The sequence below is a fragment of the Bos javanicus genome, chromosome X (assembly GCF_032452875.1).
Source record: "Bos javanicus breed banteng chromosome X, ARS-OSU_banteng_1.0, whole genome shotgun sequence".
Classification (NCBI taxonomy): domain Eukaryota; kingdom Metazoa; phylum Chordata; class Mammalia; order Artiodactyla; family Bovidae; genus Bos; species Bos javanicus.
This window is the reverse complement of record NC_083897.1, coordinates 21,289,344-21,303,336: the sequence shown is the minus strand read 5'-3', so window position 1 is coordinate 21,303,336 and position 13,993 is coordinate 21,289,344. Positions and strand designations below refer to the sequence as shown.

The window sequence follows — 13,993 nt, the reverse complement described above, 5'->3', positions numbered from 1 at the left end:
CTGGGAAGAGCTTCGTGTGTAGGTATTTCTGTCTTGTTTTACTGCGTAAGTAGACATATGGCTGTGAAAAATACATTTCATAGTGCTGTAATAGAGACTTTCTACATTTTCATTTAAGCCTCAATTTTATTAACATAAAATAATCAGGGTATCCTTTAAAAGCATAATAAAAAACAAAAGTATGGCTGTAATGCCTGGTGGCTGGTGTTCACTTTGTATCTGAAGTGAGGCCATCACCTAGGGAGTCCATAAACTCATTCTAAGGATCCTGACATTGGTCAAAACATTTTGGGGGCTCCTCTCTGGGAATTGCCTTCAGAGCAAGCTTCCAAGCCCCACAAGAAAAGCAGCCTCATTACTCTATAGTCACACCTGCATAATACTAACATAAATTTAGTAGAGGGAAACTGAATAATTTAAGGCATCATAAGATTTAATCTTTTCCTTAAATGTGAATGCCAATTTTCACATTGTAAAATTGTCATTTAAATATAGTAAGAAGCTGTTGACTAAAGTAAAAAATTTTGTCAAATTAAACCATTAAATTACTATGTGTACAAATTTTTTAAGTACACAACTTACTTTTAATCTAAGAGTTAAGTGTATTCATTGGAAGATAATGAACAACAGGCATTTAATAACATTTTAATTTTATGTGTTTAAATATTCATAGCTATGTTCATAAACTCACATGCCTGATCTAGTGATTATGCTTATGAAATGCAGTATTTCTTAGATGCTCTAAGTCTCCATTTATTTTCTGAAACTGCATTAATTTGCACCCCAGTGCAAATCACTATGTTTTTAGTAAAATATTCCATAATATTACAAGTATGAAACCACCCCAAAGCAATGAAACAATAGCTACCTGCAAGAGGAAAAGCAGCAAATTAACATTTGTCCAGGCCCTACTCTGTGCCAGGCTCTTTATGGACATTTTCTTGCTTAATCCTTAGAATAACCCTAGGAGGTATTATTATCACAGCGCAGTTGGCTCATGCACAACTTGGTAGTTTACCTTTCCAAGGCCTTTCTTAATAATCCCATTGTAACACTCCACTGCCTGTCTGAAAGAACACAGTTCTTGTTCTTAAAAACAAAAACAAAACAAAAATTCCTACTAACATCTTTCTAGGGGGATATAAGAATGTCAAGTTCTAGGGAGCAAAGAATCACAGTCTTTCCTGACTGGACGGTATGCCTACTCTTGATGTAAATGAACAACAAAAATCAGAGGGAGAGGAGCAATTTTCCCCTTTACTTAAAAAATTCCAGTATCATCAGTCTACTTAGCAGAAATTTTAATAAAATTGGATCTAAAGAACCAATAGCAATATACTCTATCAGGCTGCAATTTTATAATACCTCACCATGGCATAATCACGTCAAATAAATAGAATGATGGCCACTCAGAGATCACATTAGATTACAGATGTTAAATTTTAAATGAGAAATCAAGTATCTGGAGTTTGAAGAATTTCTCTGAAGTGTCTTCATCTTCTCTAACACTACAGTTAATTAACAACAACTTGTGTTTTAATAACACCTAAATCCCATGATTCTGTAAGTGTTCTAATCAATGGTTGCCAAGTTGTCTGCCCCAAGAACCACTTTGGAGCTTCTGAATTATATCCATATAATGTGCAATGCTGCAACGCCCCCTTTTCAGAGGCCCTCCTTTCTCCTTTAAGGTTATTTTCAGCTTTGTCTTTTCCTCTCTCATCCAGGTAGTGGTGTTCAAATGCTCTTTTTTTCTCCAAACTCCTATCTCCAGTCCTTCCTTCTAATCATCCCAATCAATCCTTGACTCTGAATTCCTCCCCTCCCCTGGAGGTCCCCAGGACCTCCCCAGCACCTGGCCCTGAGTTCCTCCGGGAAAACACTGTGAGCTCAAAACGGCTGGGGTTTGTTCAGCGGGTTGGGTCTTTTTCCCAAGTTTATTGCTCAGTGAAAGCCAAGCTGTATCATGAAAGATGTGAATAGAATATAAATTGTCCCAATTCAACAAGTTAATCAAGGTTATTTGATCACTGAGGATTTAGTTAGGGGCTATGGTTGTCACTGAAATAAAACAATAATCACAAAAAATAATTTAAATGGTTTTATTTAAGTCGATTGTAGAGATCCTGGATGTTGCTTTTTGAACACAAACAAGAAATTAACAAAACAAGCATTCATATTTCTAGTTTTAAACACTTTAGTTCTACATGTGGAATGCAGATATTTGAAAGAGATTTTCAACAAGGTCAACACAATGCATGAGATAATACACACTGAATTAGGCTAGTCTTCACCTCCATCTTCGCGTTTATGATCCTAAATTGGCTGGAGGTGTGTGTGTGGCGGGGCGGGGGGTGGGGGGTGCTTTTTTGCTTTTTCATTTCACAAATGATTGCTCAACACAGAATGAAATACACCAAAGAAGAAAATAGTCTTTTTATACCTAGGGAAGAAGCTACTACTCTTAAAATGATCACTTCAAGGTAACAGACATCCAAATTGATGTGGTTTTCTTTGAAACCTCATCAGTAAATCATTTCTTGCACAGTAGGTTCGGCATTAACCCTGCATTTAGGATAGGTAGTGTTATGGAGGGCTGGCTGCTGCATACCAACGTCAGTATCAAGTTCTTCATCAGGAATTAGAGACTGTCCCGGATACCAAGCAGGACAACACTGGCAAAAAAACAAAAAGTGAACTGCAGATAGGTCAAAACAAGCTACATTTACTGTTAGAAAAATACCATAAAACGTTACTGGATATGTTGTTTTAAATGCTAGCGTATAATAAAACACAATGGAATCTTCTATTTTTAACACCTTATGCTCAAATGGTCTTTACATAGGTTGTGTTTTAATAAAACGCATTAGACAACATACACACTCTATCAGAGAACAAACATTAGAAACTTGCCATTTGGTGAAGGCTATTCTCCCACTTACTACAGGGCTCACATTTCTCTATTCATCACATCAGTAAACAAGTTGGACTGTCATCACATTAAAAATATACAAAATTGTTTGCTCTATTAGATGATTTTTAAATAAATGTTTTCTTTAGTTTCAACAGATTTTTGGCAACAAGAATCTTATTCAAAGACGTTTTGCTCCTGTGTTATTATTAGTCTAAGTCCTCTGAACATTCCCCCCTTTAATGGCTTCCTGCGAACTTAGTGTTTTTCAAGCTGTAAATTTCAATAGTGATGGTAGAAACCAAACCTCAGAGGGAAAAGCAGTGCCCTTTGGAGTTATCATTCAAACAAATATAAGAGTTCTACCAATTTGTCATTCGTCCAGTTTAGAAGAAATTCCATTCATGTAACTCTTATGAAAATCAACCACAGTTTTACCATATCAAATGACCCAAAGAACACCGCAGGTATCCAGGGGAGATAGTTCACCAGTGCTTCTTTAGCTTGATTCCAAAGTCAATCTTAGAGACGTTCTGGGCACTGCAGTTCTCAGAGAGACAAACTGCCTATCCATTGGCTAAAGATTTTTCAAGTTAATGAACTTTTCACTTTCCACACTTTTGGTACCAAGAGATTTAGCCAGGAAAAAGCTCATATCTCAGGGTTCAAACTACAGCATGGAAAAATAAAGTATACAGCAAGCACCATCTACCTCCTTTGCTCTCTCAAACATGTCAATACTCTACTCCAGTCAGGGGGTGGGGTGAAGAGGCTGAACCCTGGAAGCAAACTTCACCCAAAGGGGTAAAAATCTGTTTGGTGGCTATTTCAAAACAAGTTTCCAAACTGTAGAAGGGTCTCCATCCCCTTTGACTTGCACGAACCACACATAAGAAAAGGACAGAAAATACTACAAGGCAGGCTTATTTTAATTGCCCAGGGGTTTCCAATGCAAAGCACGACAACTTAAATGCATATTCCAAATTCTTGCTCCAAAGCCGTCTTCTTTGTGCACTGAAAAGGAGGAAAGACAACCCCATCAATTGTTCTCTGCAGATAAAGGCACTGTTTTGCAGATTTCCCCCCAGATCTGGGCCAGCTTTGCTAATGACCTGCCCACCCACCTGGGGCCCTTCTCAAGGTGGCCCACGGGAGCTGGCCCACACCTTCAGGAGCCCAAATCCTCGCCAGTGGGCAGCCCAGAAGGCTGTCTTTTCGTTTAGCTGTTGGCCTCCACGAAGACGCAACCTGAAAGAACGCGTGCCGCTTATTTTCCTAGAGGAGACGGGGGTCAAAAACTACATTTTTAAAAGCCCACATTTTTTCCCCCTCACGAAAGACATCTGCTCCATTTTCCCTGCAGAGAAAACACGGACTCGAGATCCCAGAACTACCAGGGGTTCTTTCACACGCCAGCATTAAGGCGGTTTAAGCTAAAGCTGAATGAAAGTTTTCGGAATCATGGCCTTCCCTCCAGCCCCTTTTTTCGTAAGACGACCAGCTGTTAACAGCACACACAAAAGCGCACACAGTGCTATTTTTCATAGGCCCGCGTTTAAATGAGATATGCAGAAAACGGGGCATGAGCAACGTGTAGGGTTCGAACTCGCAATGACATATCCGTGCGGCTAATCCAGGGCACCCGGTTTGGAAACGGTGCCTCCGTGCTCCGCTCACGCGCCCCGCCATTGTCCTGGAAGAGAACAGTGTCCACTCCTTGGCATTTTTCGCGACTCGAAGGTGCAGGAGGATCCCGACTTGGGCACGAAGCTCAAAACGGCATCCCCCACCCCGAGGGGGTCAGAGGAGAAACGCTTTCAGTCGGGCCCGGAGGGTGGGGAGGCTTCGGGTAGATTTCAGGTCCAAGCCTACCCCCCTTCCCTCCCGGGAACCCCAGCCCCCAGAAGGCTCGCCAACTTCCCACGCCCAGGATGCCCTGGAAGAACTTCTCCGCTTCCGTTTTTTTTTTTTTTTAACAATTTTGCGCTCGGCCGCCACGACCTACATTCTCCCGCGAGGCGCTCCGAGCCGAGGAATAAAAGGGAGTTGAAACCACACAACAGTTCGGCAGCCCGCCGTCAGCGCTTTGCTGCGCTCCGCGGGGGTTCGCATCCGGCCGCCATGTTTCCGACCCGAGAGCCGCCCCAAAACCAGCCCCCCCGCTCCGTCCGGCCCTCCGCCCCCCTTCCCGGCCCGGCCGAGGCCGCGGCGCCGCCGAGCCGCTTTCAACTCTCCCCCGCCGCCCCCTCGCAGCGAAATGACTCGACGGCTGCGGGTTCTGCGCCTGCGCACAGCGCGGGCTCTGGGCGCTGGCGGCCGGCGGGGTCCCGGCCGCGGCTTGAAAAGGCCGGAGCGACGGGGCGCGGGGGAGGAGGGGCCGGTCTGGGCCGGAGCCTCCCCTTTCCACCCAGCGGGCCCCCGCTCCGGCCCCGGCGCGGCTCTCACACGTGCACGCTAAAAACCCACTTCAAAGTCTTGTTCTTAGTGCGGGGGCGGCCGCCTCTAGGCCAGCCCTTGGGCCCTCGCGCGGGCCGCGAACCGGGCCCAGCGCCCTGCCGGCCCTTCCAAAACCCTGGCGCGGCGATGAGACCGGGAGGGCCGGAGAGCGGGGACTCTCGCTGAAAAGCCCCGGGCGCTGGGATCGGCCTTCGGGCGTGCGAGTACCTCCCCTCCCTCCCCTACCCCGCCGCTTTCAGAAAATGAATGGAACACAAAGTTTGCGGCCAGCGCTGCGCTGTGGCCTTCGGAGCTCACCATTGTTTGGGCTCATATTGACCCCAGGTCCGGATTAGGCAGCGGCTGATTCCTGCTTTACAGACCCGCCGGCCTAATGAGGCCGGGAGGCGATGGGGCGCGAAGCGTCCTCGGAGCCCGGGCGACCGCCGGCTTACGGCCGCCAAGGGCCCTGTAGGTGGAGGTCAAAGGGTCAGCGGGCCGAGACCGCAAGAGAATTGACTCTAGGAAATGAGGTCCCCTCCCCCCCGGCCCCAGCTTCGACCGGGCCTTGCAAGAACTTGGTGTGTGCATAGGGACCCCGGGATCCCCCACCAGGGGCCTGAGGACCCCGAGCGGGAGCCCTGACTTCCGCGACGCCTCGTCCCGGGGCCGAGCCCGACTAGACTTTAGGTCTCGTGGGGGAAGACCGCCCGAAAGAAAACCAGCCCGGCTGCGGGGCTGAGATCCCGCGCGGTTCAGGGGATGGGCAGACCGGTAGCGACTCTTTCAGAAGCTTAAGGGCCAAGGCCCTTAGGCTTTTTTCGTTTGTTTTGGGGGTTTTATAAGGGGAGAAGGAGCCAGGGGCGAAGAGACAGCGGGCGGCGAGGGGGGTGGGAGGGGCGAGGAAGTCCTGAACACAACTTTCCTAGGAGGCTTTGTGAGCAGAGGCGTTCCTGTTAGTTCTTCAACCTCCGCGGTAGTTAGGACCCACAACCCTGCTTAGCCTGGACCCTGATCTTTAACCTTCCAAACTGGATGAAGTCCAGACTTCTGTCTGCATGAAAATAGACACCTTCGTGGAAATGTTAAACTAAACCACCCATTTTGGAAAAGATAATGGACTTTTAACAAAGGTCTTACCAGGTACAAGAAGTAAAATAACCGTTCTCTTACTAAGAATCCAGCTGACATTCATGTTTTCCAGCTTATCTATCTTTAGGGTTGCAAAGGTTTTTGTTGTTGTTGGGCGGCGGGGGAGGGGGTGCTTATTCTTTAAGAGACTTACTGAAAATTGAAGAATATGTACTCCCAGAGTCAGATTATAGAAAGAAAATCTGTGAAAAGTTTTCTACTAAAATAAAGTTTTCTTTGCAACAAATGACAAGGGCAGAGGGATAGACAGAAATAACGATGCTACATCCGTATTAAAGGATATCATGTAAGGGGCAAAACTTTCACATCTTAATATTGGTTATCATCATTGTTAATTCACATCTTCCCCTCTTAGGACACAATGCTCTACTGTAAATTTTCATGGCAGAATAATTTCAAGCCTAGCAAAAAAGATCAAATTTAATGTCTCCTAAGGAGATGTCTGTTTAATGTATTTAATGGGGGGTGGGAGAAGCAAGTTTTTGAAATAATCTTGCATCCAACCCATCACTCTACTGTCATTTAAGGTTAGGTGAAGTTGGGGGTGGAGAGAAAATTCATAGAGAAAACAGTAAACTGTGGAAGTTAAATGCACATTTCAGAAGAAAAACATCATTTAGACTTCAGTTGGAACACATGTAAAGCCAATCTTATGAGTACACACTTTCTGAAAACTTGCTGAGCATTTAAAATGCTTTCTGGTTTGAAGTGAAGGAAAACTCCTGAAATAGGAATTTGGTCCAGCACCCTCAATGTCAAGGTCAAGACTAGAATGTCTGGGGGTAGGAGCAGTAGACTGACCAGGTTACCTGCTCACACTTGTGAAGGCATCCCAATCCGTTCATGGCATTCAGGCCTTTGCCTTGTCTACTGGTGGAGGAAAGTGCAAAAAAAAAACCCCAAAAAACCATTCTCCACAAACAAGAAATCACATCCAAAGCAATTTGCAATTAGAAACTGTCAATAACTAATTGTCTGTTGACAAAGATCAGTAGATAACTTAAAACAGACTGTTTCAACTGTATCCAAGGAATCAAAGTTTCTTTTAATCATCAGAACTTCTCTGAGCATTTCAATTTAAGGTTGATTTATTTGAACATGGGAAAAAAATCAGGCACCAAATACAAAAATGTTATAAATAGTTGTGCCAAGACTTTATTTCTTCAAAAAGAACAATAAACAAAATTCTAGAATTCAAAATGATTATGAATAATACCAAACTGACTGCCACCACAAATCCTAGAGTACTGCCCCTTCAAGAGAAGGAGATACTTAAGCCTATTCATTACATTTCTAAATTCTTTACAATTCCTTATCTCCACCATTCTATTTGCTGATTTGCAAGTTGGTTATTCATGCAGATTGGGCTCTCAATATTAAACAGCACCCTAAATTAGTAAAAAAAAAAAAAAAACCCCTCAATACTCTACCCACTCCACCCCCCCCAAATAGTAATGTTTCTTTTTCATATAACAACTGTAAAAAAACGGTCTGTCCAAATGAGTTGCTTCACTTAAGATTAAACGGATTGTTAATATTTTATCACAAAGCAAACAACCATTTTTCATTGTTATTGATTTTAATGGAAACAATGCTCTTAACATCTTTGCCTACAAACCATGAACTTTTAAAAATACATATTTTGCAAATGTTTTTTCTTTCCATAATATTTCAGAACAGCTGCAGTTATTACACCGCTATAAAAATGTTATGAATAATTGTGATAATTACGAATTGAACTATATACAGCAAAACAAACCAACCTGTGCCTTCCAAAATTGTAAATGGACTATGGTTCTTTTAAGAAGCACTTTAATCATAAGTAAGCATGCCTCGACCGGCCTTACTCGTCATCACTGTTTCAGACATATGCTTACTTTTGAAAATATATAGATAGCTAGATAGATTTGATAGGCAGATTAGATAAGTCATAGATACAAACATATATAGGTATATGGGTGATCTCTTGATAGAACAGACAGACATGCATCCTGCCGCAATGTTCATTTTTATGTAAGATAATAAAAAACTAAGGGACATAAAACTCATTAGGTTACCTTAGGTTTATATATGTAGGGCAGGGATGATTAAATCCAGCTTCTCAGTCTTTGAAGTACAAGATTGAGATGTCATGGCCACTAACTGAATTGATCAGTAATATTTGATTTGCATGCAGAAAATCCAGGACAAACACATTTAAACTCGCAGTTAAACAACCATCTGAGCTAAAGAAAGGAGGGTCTTCCCAGATGGAAACTGACACTGTAAAGAATCTATACTGCAATAGAAAAATAATTTAACAATTAAAAAAGGGATCTGAGTGAGTTATAAATACCAACAAACAAGATTCATTTGCTCACGTCTCCTCTTTGAAGAAGGAGGCTGTTACAAAACAAGAGAAAGGAGTCAGTGGTTCAAAAACTGTAAATTGTGTTCTTCTTTCAAAACAATAAATTTTAATGCTAAAGCGGTTATAATCAAAAGCTGTACAGAATTTGTTAGAAAACATTTATCCATAAATATTGTTCAGTTCCCGGCATTTGTAGCAATAATTAAATTACAAACGATAAATATGGCATCAATGGATATGTATTTACAAAAAAGAAAGTTATTACAAAAGGCAATTGTATACTAAACGTCACAATTTGTGTAGAGTAACATCACATCCTCAGCCTGAAAAAATACTGAACAACAGTTTTAACCCCATTAGACAAAAATACATTCACAAGTGTAATGCTTTGAGGAAAAGTTCAAGACATAACAGGACTTTGGCACGGTTTAAGACTGTGAGAGTTTAAACAATCACCACTAAGGCGAAGATTTTTCCATCAGTTTTAGCATCACCACCAATAAGACTTCCATAACTTCCTCTCAAGAAACAGGACAAGAGTTAAAATGAACTGAAGGCATTTAGGGATGGGGTGAGCAGAGAGCAAGAGAAAGGGGAGGAAAAAGCAGTGAGAAGATCTTTTTTTAATCCTTCAAATGCCAAAACATATTTTCTAATCCTGAGAAGAGGGCATGGCTACTTTTGGATCTTGCCCAAAAACCTTCCTGGACAATTGCAATTAACCAGATGTAGCCCTATATATGGCCTCTTGCCTTACAACTCCATTTCCATCTGATTGGTCTCAGTTTTCTTTTTAAAATGCATTTGGTCCATTCTATGGTTAAACAGGGTTTGTGTTTGTCCTCAGACGTACCATTCGTTAAAATTGGGAGGAAGTCCAGGGTTGTGGCTGGTGCTAGTTTGAACTGCAGAAGGGGTTTTAGTGGTATCTTTACTGTTTGCAGAAGCTATAGCGGGTGGAGTGGAAGATTCATAGCCTGAACTGGCAGCAGGGGAGGAATCTGACCCTTGAGATTCATGAACCTAAAATTAACATGTATATATTATAATGAATATAATTCCAACTGGCATTGTGCAAGCAAAAACAAGAGCACTGTAAGAGCAAGACCGCCCAGTGACCCACTTAAAAGACAAAATGCTGCTGATTTGGGGGTTTTGTTTTTTAATTTCCACATTACCGATGTATAAGAAAACCCCAAGACATTCGTCAAAAAACCAGTTTGAGTCCTAAGATTGGCCATTGTGGAAAAGGAATAAAGTACTCTAGTTTAGTCATGCCCCTTCAGAAATGCTTTCTCCGCGGCTGGAGCGGGGTAAGCACAGTCTTTGGGGCCCTATAAAATACTCCGGGCCCAAGTCTGGCCAAGACCGCTCTGGCTTGCGAAAGCAGGTACAGAGAAAGGTGGCACGGGCGCCCTGGGCGCTGCGAGGGCTCCGACAATTGCGTGGGAATCCCCCCGCGCTCCTCGGCCCTATTGTTTTACCCGAAGCCGAAGAAGAACGGAGCCCCCAGCCCCCCGCCCCCCGGATTCGGCGCGGGCACTCTCGGTTCTCATCGCGGGTTGAGCCGGGGAGAGGCGGCCACTGCGACATCCAGTCCCGGCGAGCTCGGTTAGAGCTTCCCAGGAAACAACTGATCTTTCCCTCCGCTCCTCCTCCTCCCTACTGCGCTCCCCCTCCCTGTCCCCCCTCCCGGTCCCTCAAATGGGTTCAAGGTGTCAACGCTGGAGCAAATCGGATTTAACGTGGAAGATACAGGGTTGGCAGCGCGGGCGCTTCCGTTCCGCAGCCCGGTGTCGGGCAGAGTGTTTATAAACCGCCGACCGCTAATAAAGAGGTAATTACCTTCATGTGCTTGCGCAGGGAGCTCGGGTGCGTGTAGGACTTGTCGCACACTTTGCAGATATAGGGCTTGTCCGAGGTGTGCACATGCATGTGCTTCTTGCGGTCGCTGCTGTTGGCAAAGCGTCTGTCACAGCCTTCAAATTCACATTTAAAAGGTTTCTCACCTGCAAAAGGCAGAAACGCAAAGGGGGTGGGGGTGGGGGGATAGAGTCAGGGCCAGGAGCGTCCTCCGGCCGAGCAGCGGGAGACAGAGCTCTCCGGCGGTCTGCCCGGAGAGGGAGCGCCGACTGGGGGCTGCCGTGGCATCTCTTTTCCCTGGAGAAAAATGGAGATCGCGGGTTGAGCCTGCTAGGGTGGGGAGCAGTGGTCGGGGGCGGGGGTGAGGCAGGGCCGGCCCAGAACCTGCCCGTCCCTTTGTTCTCGGGCCAGAGGGCAAGCCCCTGGCTCCTCCAAAGTTTCCCCCGAGTTGCGGTACTCCCCCCGCCCCCCACCCGGCCCGGGGCCTCCGAGCGCTGCCGCGTTCCGCCGGTATCTCGGCGTGGCAGCCAAGCCCGGGAGGGACAATGGACCGAGGACGGGACAATCCCTTTTAGTTCCTCCTTTGTACCTTTTAATTTGCCTCTTTCAAATGCATCGGTTTTGCTAAGCCCAGCATTAAAAAGCTGAGGTCGTCGTACTTAACGTTCGAAAAGAGAAAACTATATAAATCCAGGGGGCTCCGGACAGTTTTACAAGATGCTCTGAACAAGCCACGAAACTGGGGTGCCTTTTCTACGTTAGCGTTCCTCCCGGAGGACTGAATTGAACCTGGAACTCCAAATAAAAATAGTTTGACAAAAGTACCAGTCATTTAATTAGGAGATGTGCCAATCAAGGGTAAAAAAGAGCGGAAGTAACCGAAAGTTAGTTTTCATTAGCATTTCTATGGTTGCCTCCCCCGACTGGGTGCCGAGAGCTAAGTCGCTTGTGAACAATTTCTCTGCACACGTTCGGAGTCCCTCCAGAGTAACCCAGAAAGAGACAAAAAGAGGCGGCGCCAGTGGGTTCCTGGGCGCGAGAAGGTTCCAATTAGTTCCTGAGACCGCACAGCCGTCCGCCTGGGAAGTTAGAACTGGGCAAAAGCTCCGCGGGGCGGGGAGGACGAGAGGTGAAGGGACATTGACAGCGCTACTTCTTCCAACCACCCCGGCGGGGCGCCGCCTCTCTCTACGGCCGCCACCCCTCGCTTCCTCGCGGTGCATGTCGGCTTCGCGGCGCGCGGCCGCGGCGAACCCCGCGCCCGCCCGCCCTCCTCCTTACCTGTGTGGGTCCTCTTGTGGATCTTGAGGTTCTCGGAGCGAGCGAAGATCTTCCCGCAGCCCGGGAAGGGGCACGGGAAGGGCTTCTCGCCCGTGTGCACCCGAATGTGATTGACCAGTTTGTACTTCGCCTTGAAAGACTTGCCCTCGCGGGGGCACTCCTCCCAATAGCAGACGTGGTTGTTCTGCTCCGGGCCCCCCACATGCTCCATGGTGACATGTGTCACCAGCTCGTGCATGGTGCTGAAGGTCCGGTCACAGCTCTTCTTGGGCCGGCTCAGCTGAGCCTCGTCGATCCACTTGCACGACAGCTCCTGCTTGATGGGCTGTCGCATGTAACGGAAGAAGGCGCCGGGCCCGTGGTGGGCCGCCACGTTCACGCCCATGTTCATGTTCATGGGGCTGTAGTTCGGGAACTGCGCGCCGGCCGTGTAGGGGTCCGTGCGCGGGCTGGCCACCGGGCGGTACGGGTCAGCGCGGCCGAACAGCTCCCCGCGCAGCCCCAGGTGGACCTGGTTGTTGTCCACGTGCCCGGTGGGCGACGGGTGCCCAGCGCCTTGGTCGTGCAGCCCGGGGAAGAGCAGGTAGCCAGGGGGCTCAGAGATGCCAGCCGGAGCGTGCAGGCTACTCGCCGAGCCGGCGAAGAGCCCGTGCTGCCCGCCACCCGAGGCCGCCTCGCCGAGCCCGGAGCCGCGCTGGCGGAACAGAAAGTCGCGCGTGGAGTTGAAGGCGGCGGAGGCGGCTCCGCCGTAGCTGGGCACCTGGCCGGCGTGGTGATGGTGGTGATGGTGGTGGTGATGATGGCCCAGGGCGTTGGCGTAACCCGAACCCTGCGGCGTGAACGCCGAGCTCTGGCCAGAAGACAGATCGTGAGCCGCCGCGGGGCTCAGCTTGAAGGCGGCGGCGGCGGCGGCGGCGGCGGCGTGGGGCGAGTCCCCGAAAGGAGTCAGCCCTATGCCCGCCGGCTCGCGGTTGGGCATCTCGTGGTGGCGCGGCGCGCCGAAGCTGCCCACTCCCAGTCCTGGGAACTGCGGGCCTCCGTCCAGGAGCATCGTCATGGGTGGTTCTTTTTCGACACCAGCGACCTCGCAGATGTGATCGAGGGTGCTTAAGGAGAGCTCCACAGAGTCGAAGTCGAAGAGGGGTGGCGACGGTTGGACACGGTGGTCGGGAGATCCCTCAGGCTGAAGCAGGGACTGCAACTTTCCGTCGCTGAGAGAGTCTCCTGCAGAGGGACAGGAGGGAGGAGGGGAAGTAGAAGGACCTGGAGGGGGGAGGAGGGGGGAGAAGGAGGGGGGTAGAAGGGAGGAGAAAAGATTCTGGAACTAGATCTGGTTTAACAAACTAACAGACGCGCACAAAGAAAAATAAGCAAAATAATAAGTGGAGGGCGGAGTTTGCCAATCCTGTCCCGGGCACCCCACCTCTCCCCGAGAGCGCAGAGCCGCGGGACCAGGAGGTTCCTGCCTCCCGGCTAGGGTGCGCTTAGAAGCAGAGCAGGCTCGCGGCCGGCGGGCAGGAGGCAGGAGGAAGGCTCGGTCCTCGCCGCTCGCCGCGCCAGTCCCAGCCTCTTCGCCTCCAGAGTAGTGTCCTTGGACTGATAAAGTCAATCACTCACTCCTCTCACATAAACCGAGCGGGAGGCCGCGCGGCGCGCGCCAATGGGGAGCCAGCTGGCCCGCGGTCACCTGACCCCCGGCCCCGCAGCCCATTGGCAGTCGCCACACTGATTGGCAGCGCGGAGTGGGGAACATGGCAGCCGCGGCCGAGCGACCGCCGCTGATTGGGCCGTGGCCCGGCGCCTGGCAGGTGAGGCGGCGGCGGCGGCGGCCGGGAACCCGCGAGTGGGCTCCGTGAGGCTGGCGCTGCCGTGGGGGAACTGGAGCCAGGCTCCAGCCGGCGACCGGCGGGGCGGAGCCCGGGCCGCTCCCCGGCTTCCCCCTCGCCCGAAGCGGGCGAGCACCCCTCGCGCCCGCTTTACCCGCTTTTACCAAATGAATT

The 13,993-nt window shown here is 48.4% G+C and overlaps 1 protein-coding gene across 2 annotated transcripts; it reads right to left on the bottom strand.

Annotated features, from left to right (window-relative positions):
• Positions 1–2,105: 2,105 nt before the first annotated feature.
• Positions 2,106–13,614, bottom strand: ZIC3 (Zic family member 3). 2 transcript variants are annotated; one of them, XM_061408499.1, is made up of 3 exons: positions 11,994–13,614; positions 10,695–10,858; positions 2,106–2,675 (listed from the first exon to the last, which is right to left on the bottom strand). In XM_061408499.1, the coding sequence occupies exons 1-3, from the start codon at positions 13,048–13,050 to the stop codon at positions 2,526–2,528; spliced, it is 1,371 nt and encodes a 456-aa protein (XP_061264483.1). In that variant the 5' UTR covers positions 13,051–13,614; the 3' UTR covers positions 2,106–2,525. The 2 variants fall into 2 exon arrangements, with proteins under 2 accessions (XP_061264483.1, XP_061264482.1); XM_061408498.1 differs by lacking the exon at positions 2,106–2,675 and adding an exon at positions 7,630–9,872 and having other exon boundaries at positions 11,994–13,610.
• Positions 13,615–13,993: the final 379 nt, after the last annotated feature.

Excerpts from the sequence above, each read along its gene's own strand:
- ZIC3 (XM_061408498.1), bottom strand. The coding sequence starts at position 13,050 with ATGACGATGCTCCTGGACGGAGGCCCGCAGTTCCCAGGACTGGGAGTG. Across the intron at positions 10,859-11,993 it reads CCACAAGAGGACCCACACAG|GTGAGAAACCTTTTAAATGT; the intron begins GTAAGGAGGAGG and ends TGCCTTTTGCAG. Across the intron at positions 9,873-10,694 it reads CCCTGCGCAAGCACATGAAG|GTTCATGAATCTCAAGGGTC; the intron begins GTAATTACCTCT and ends TGTTAATTTTAG.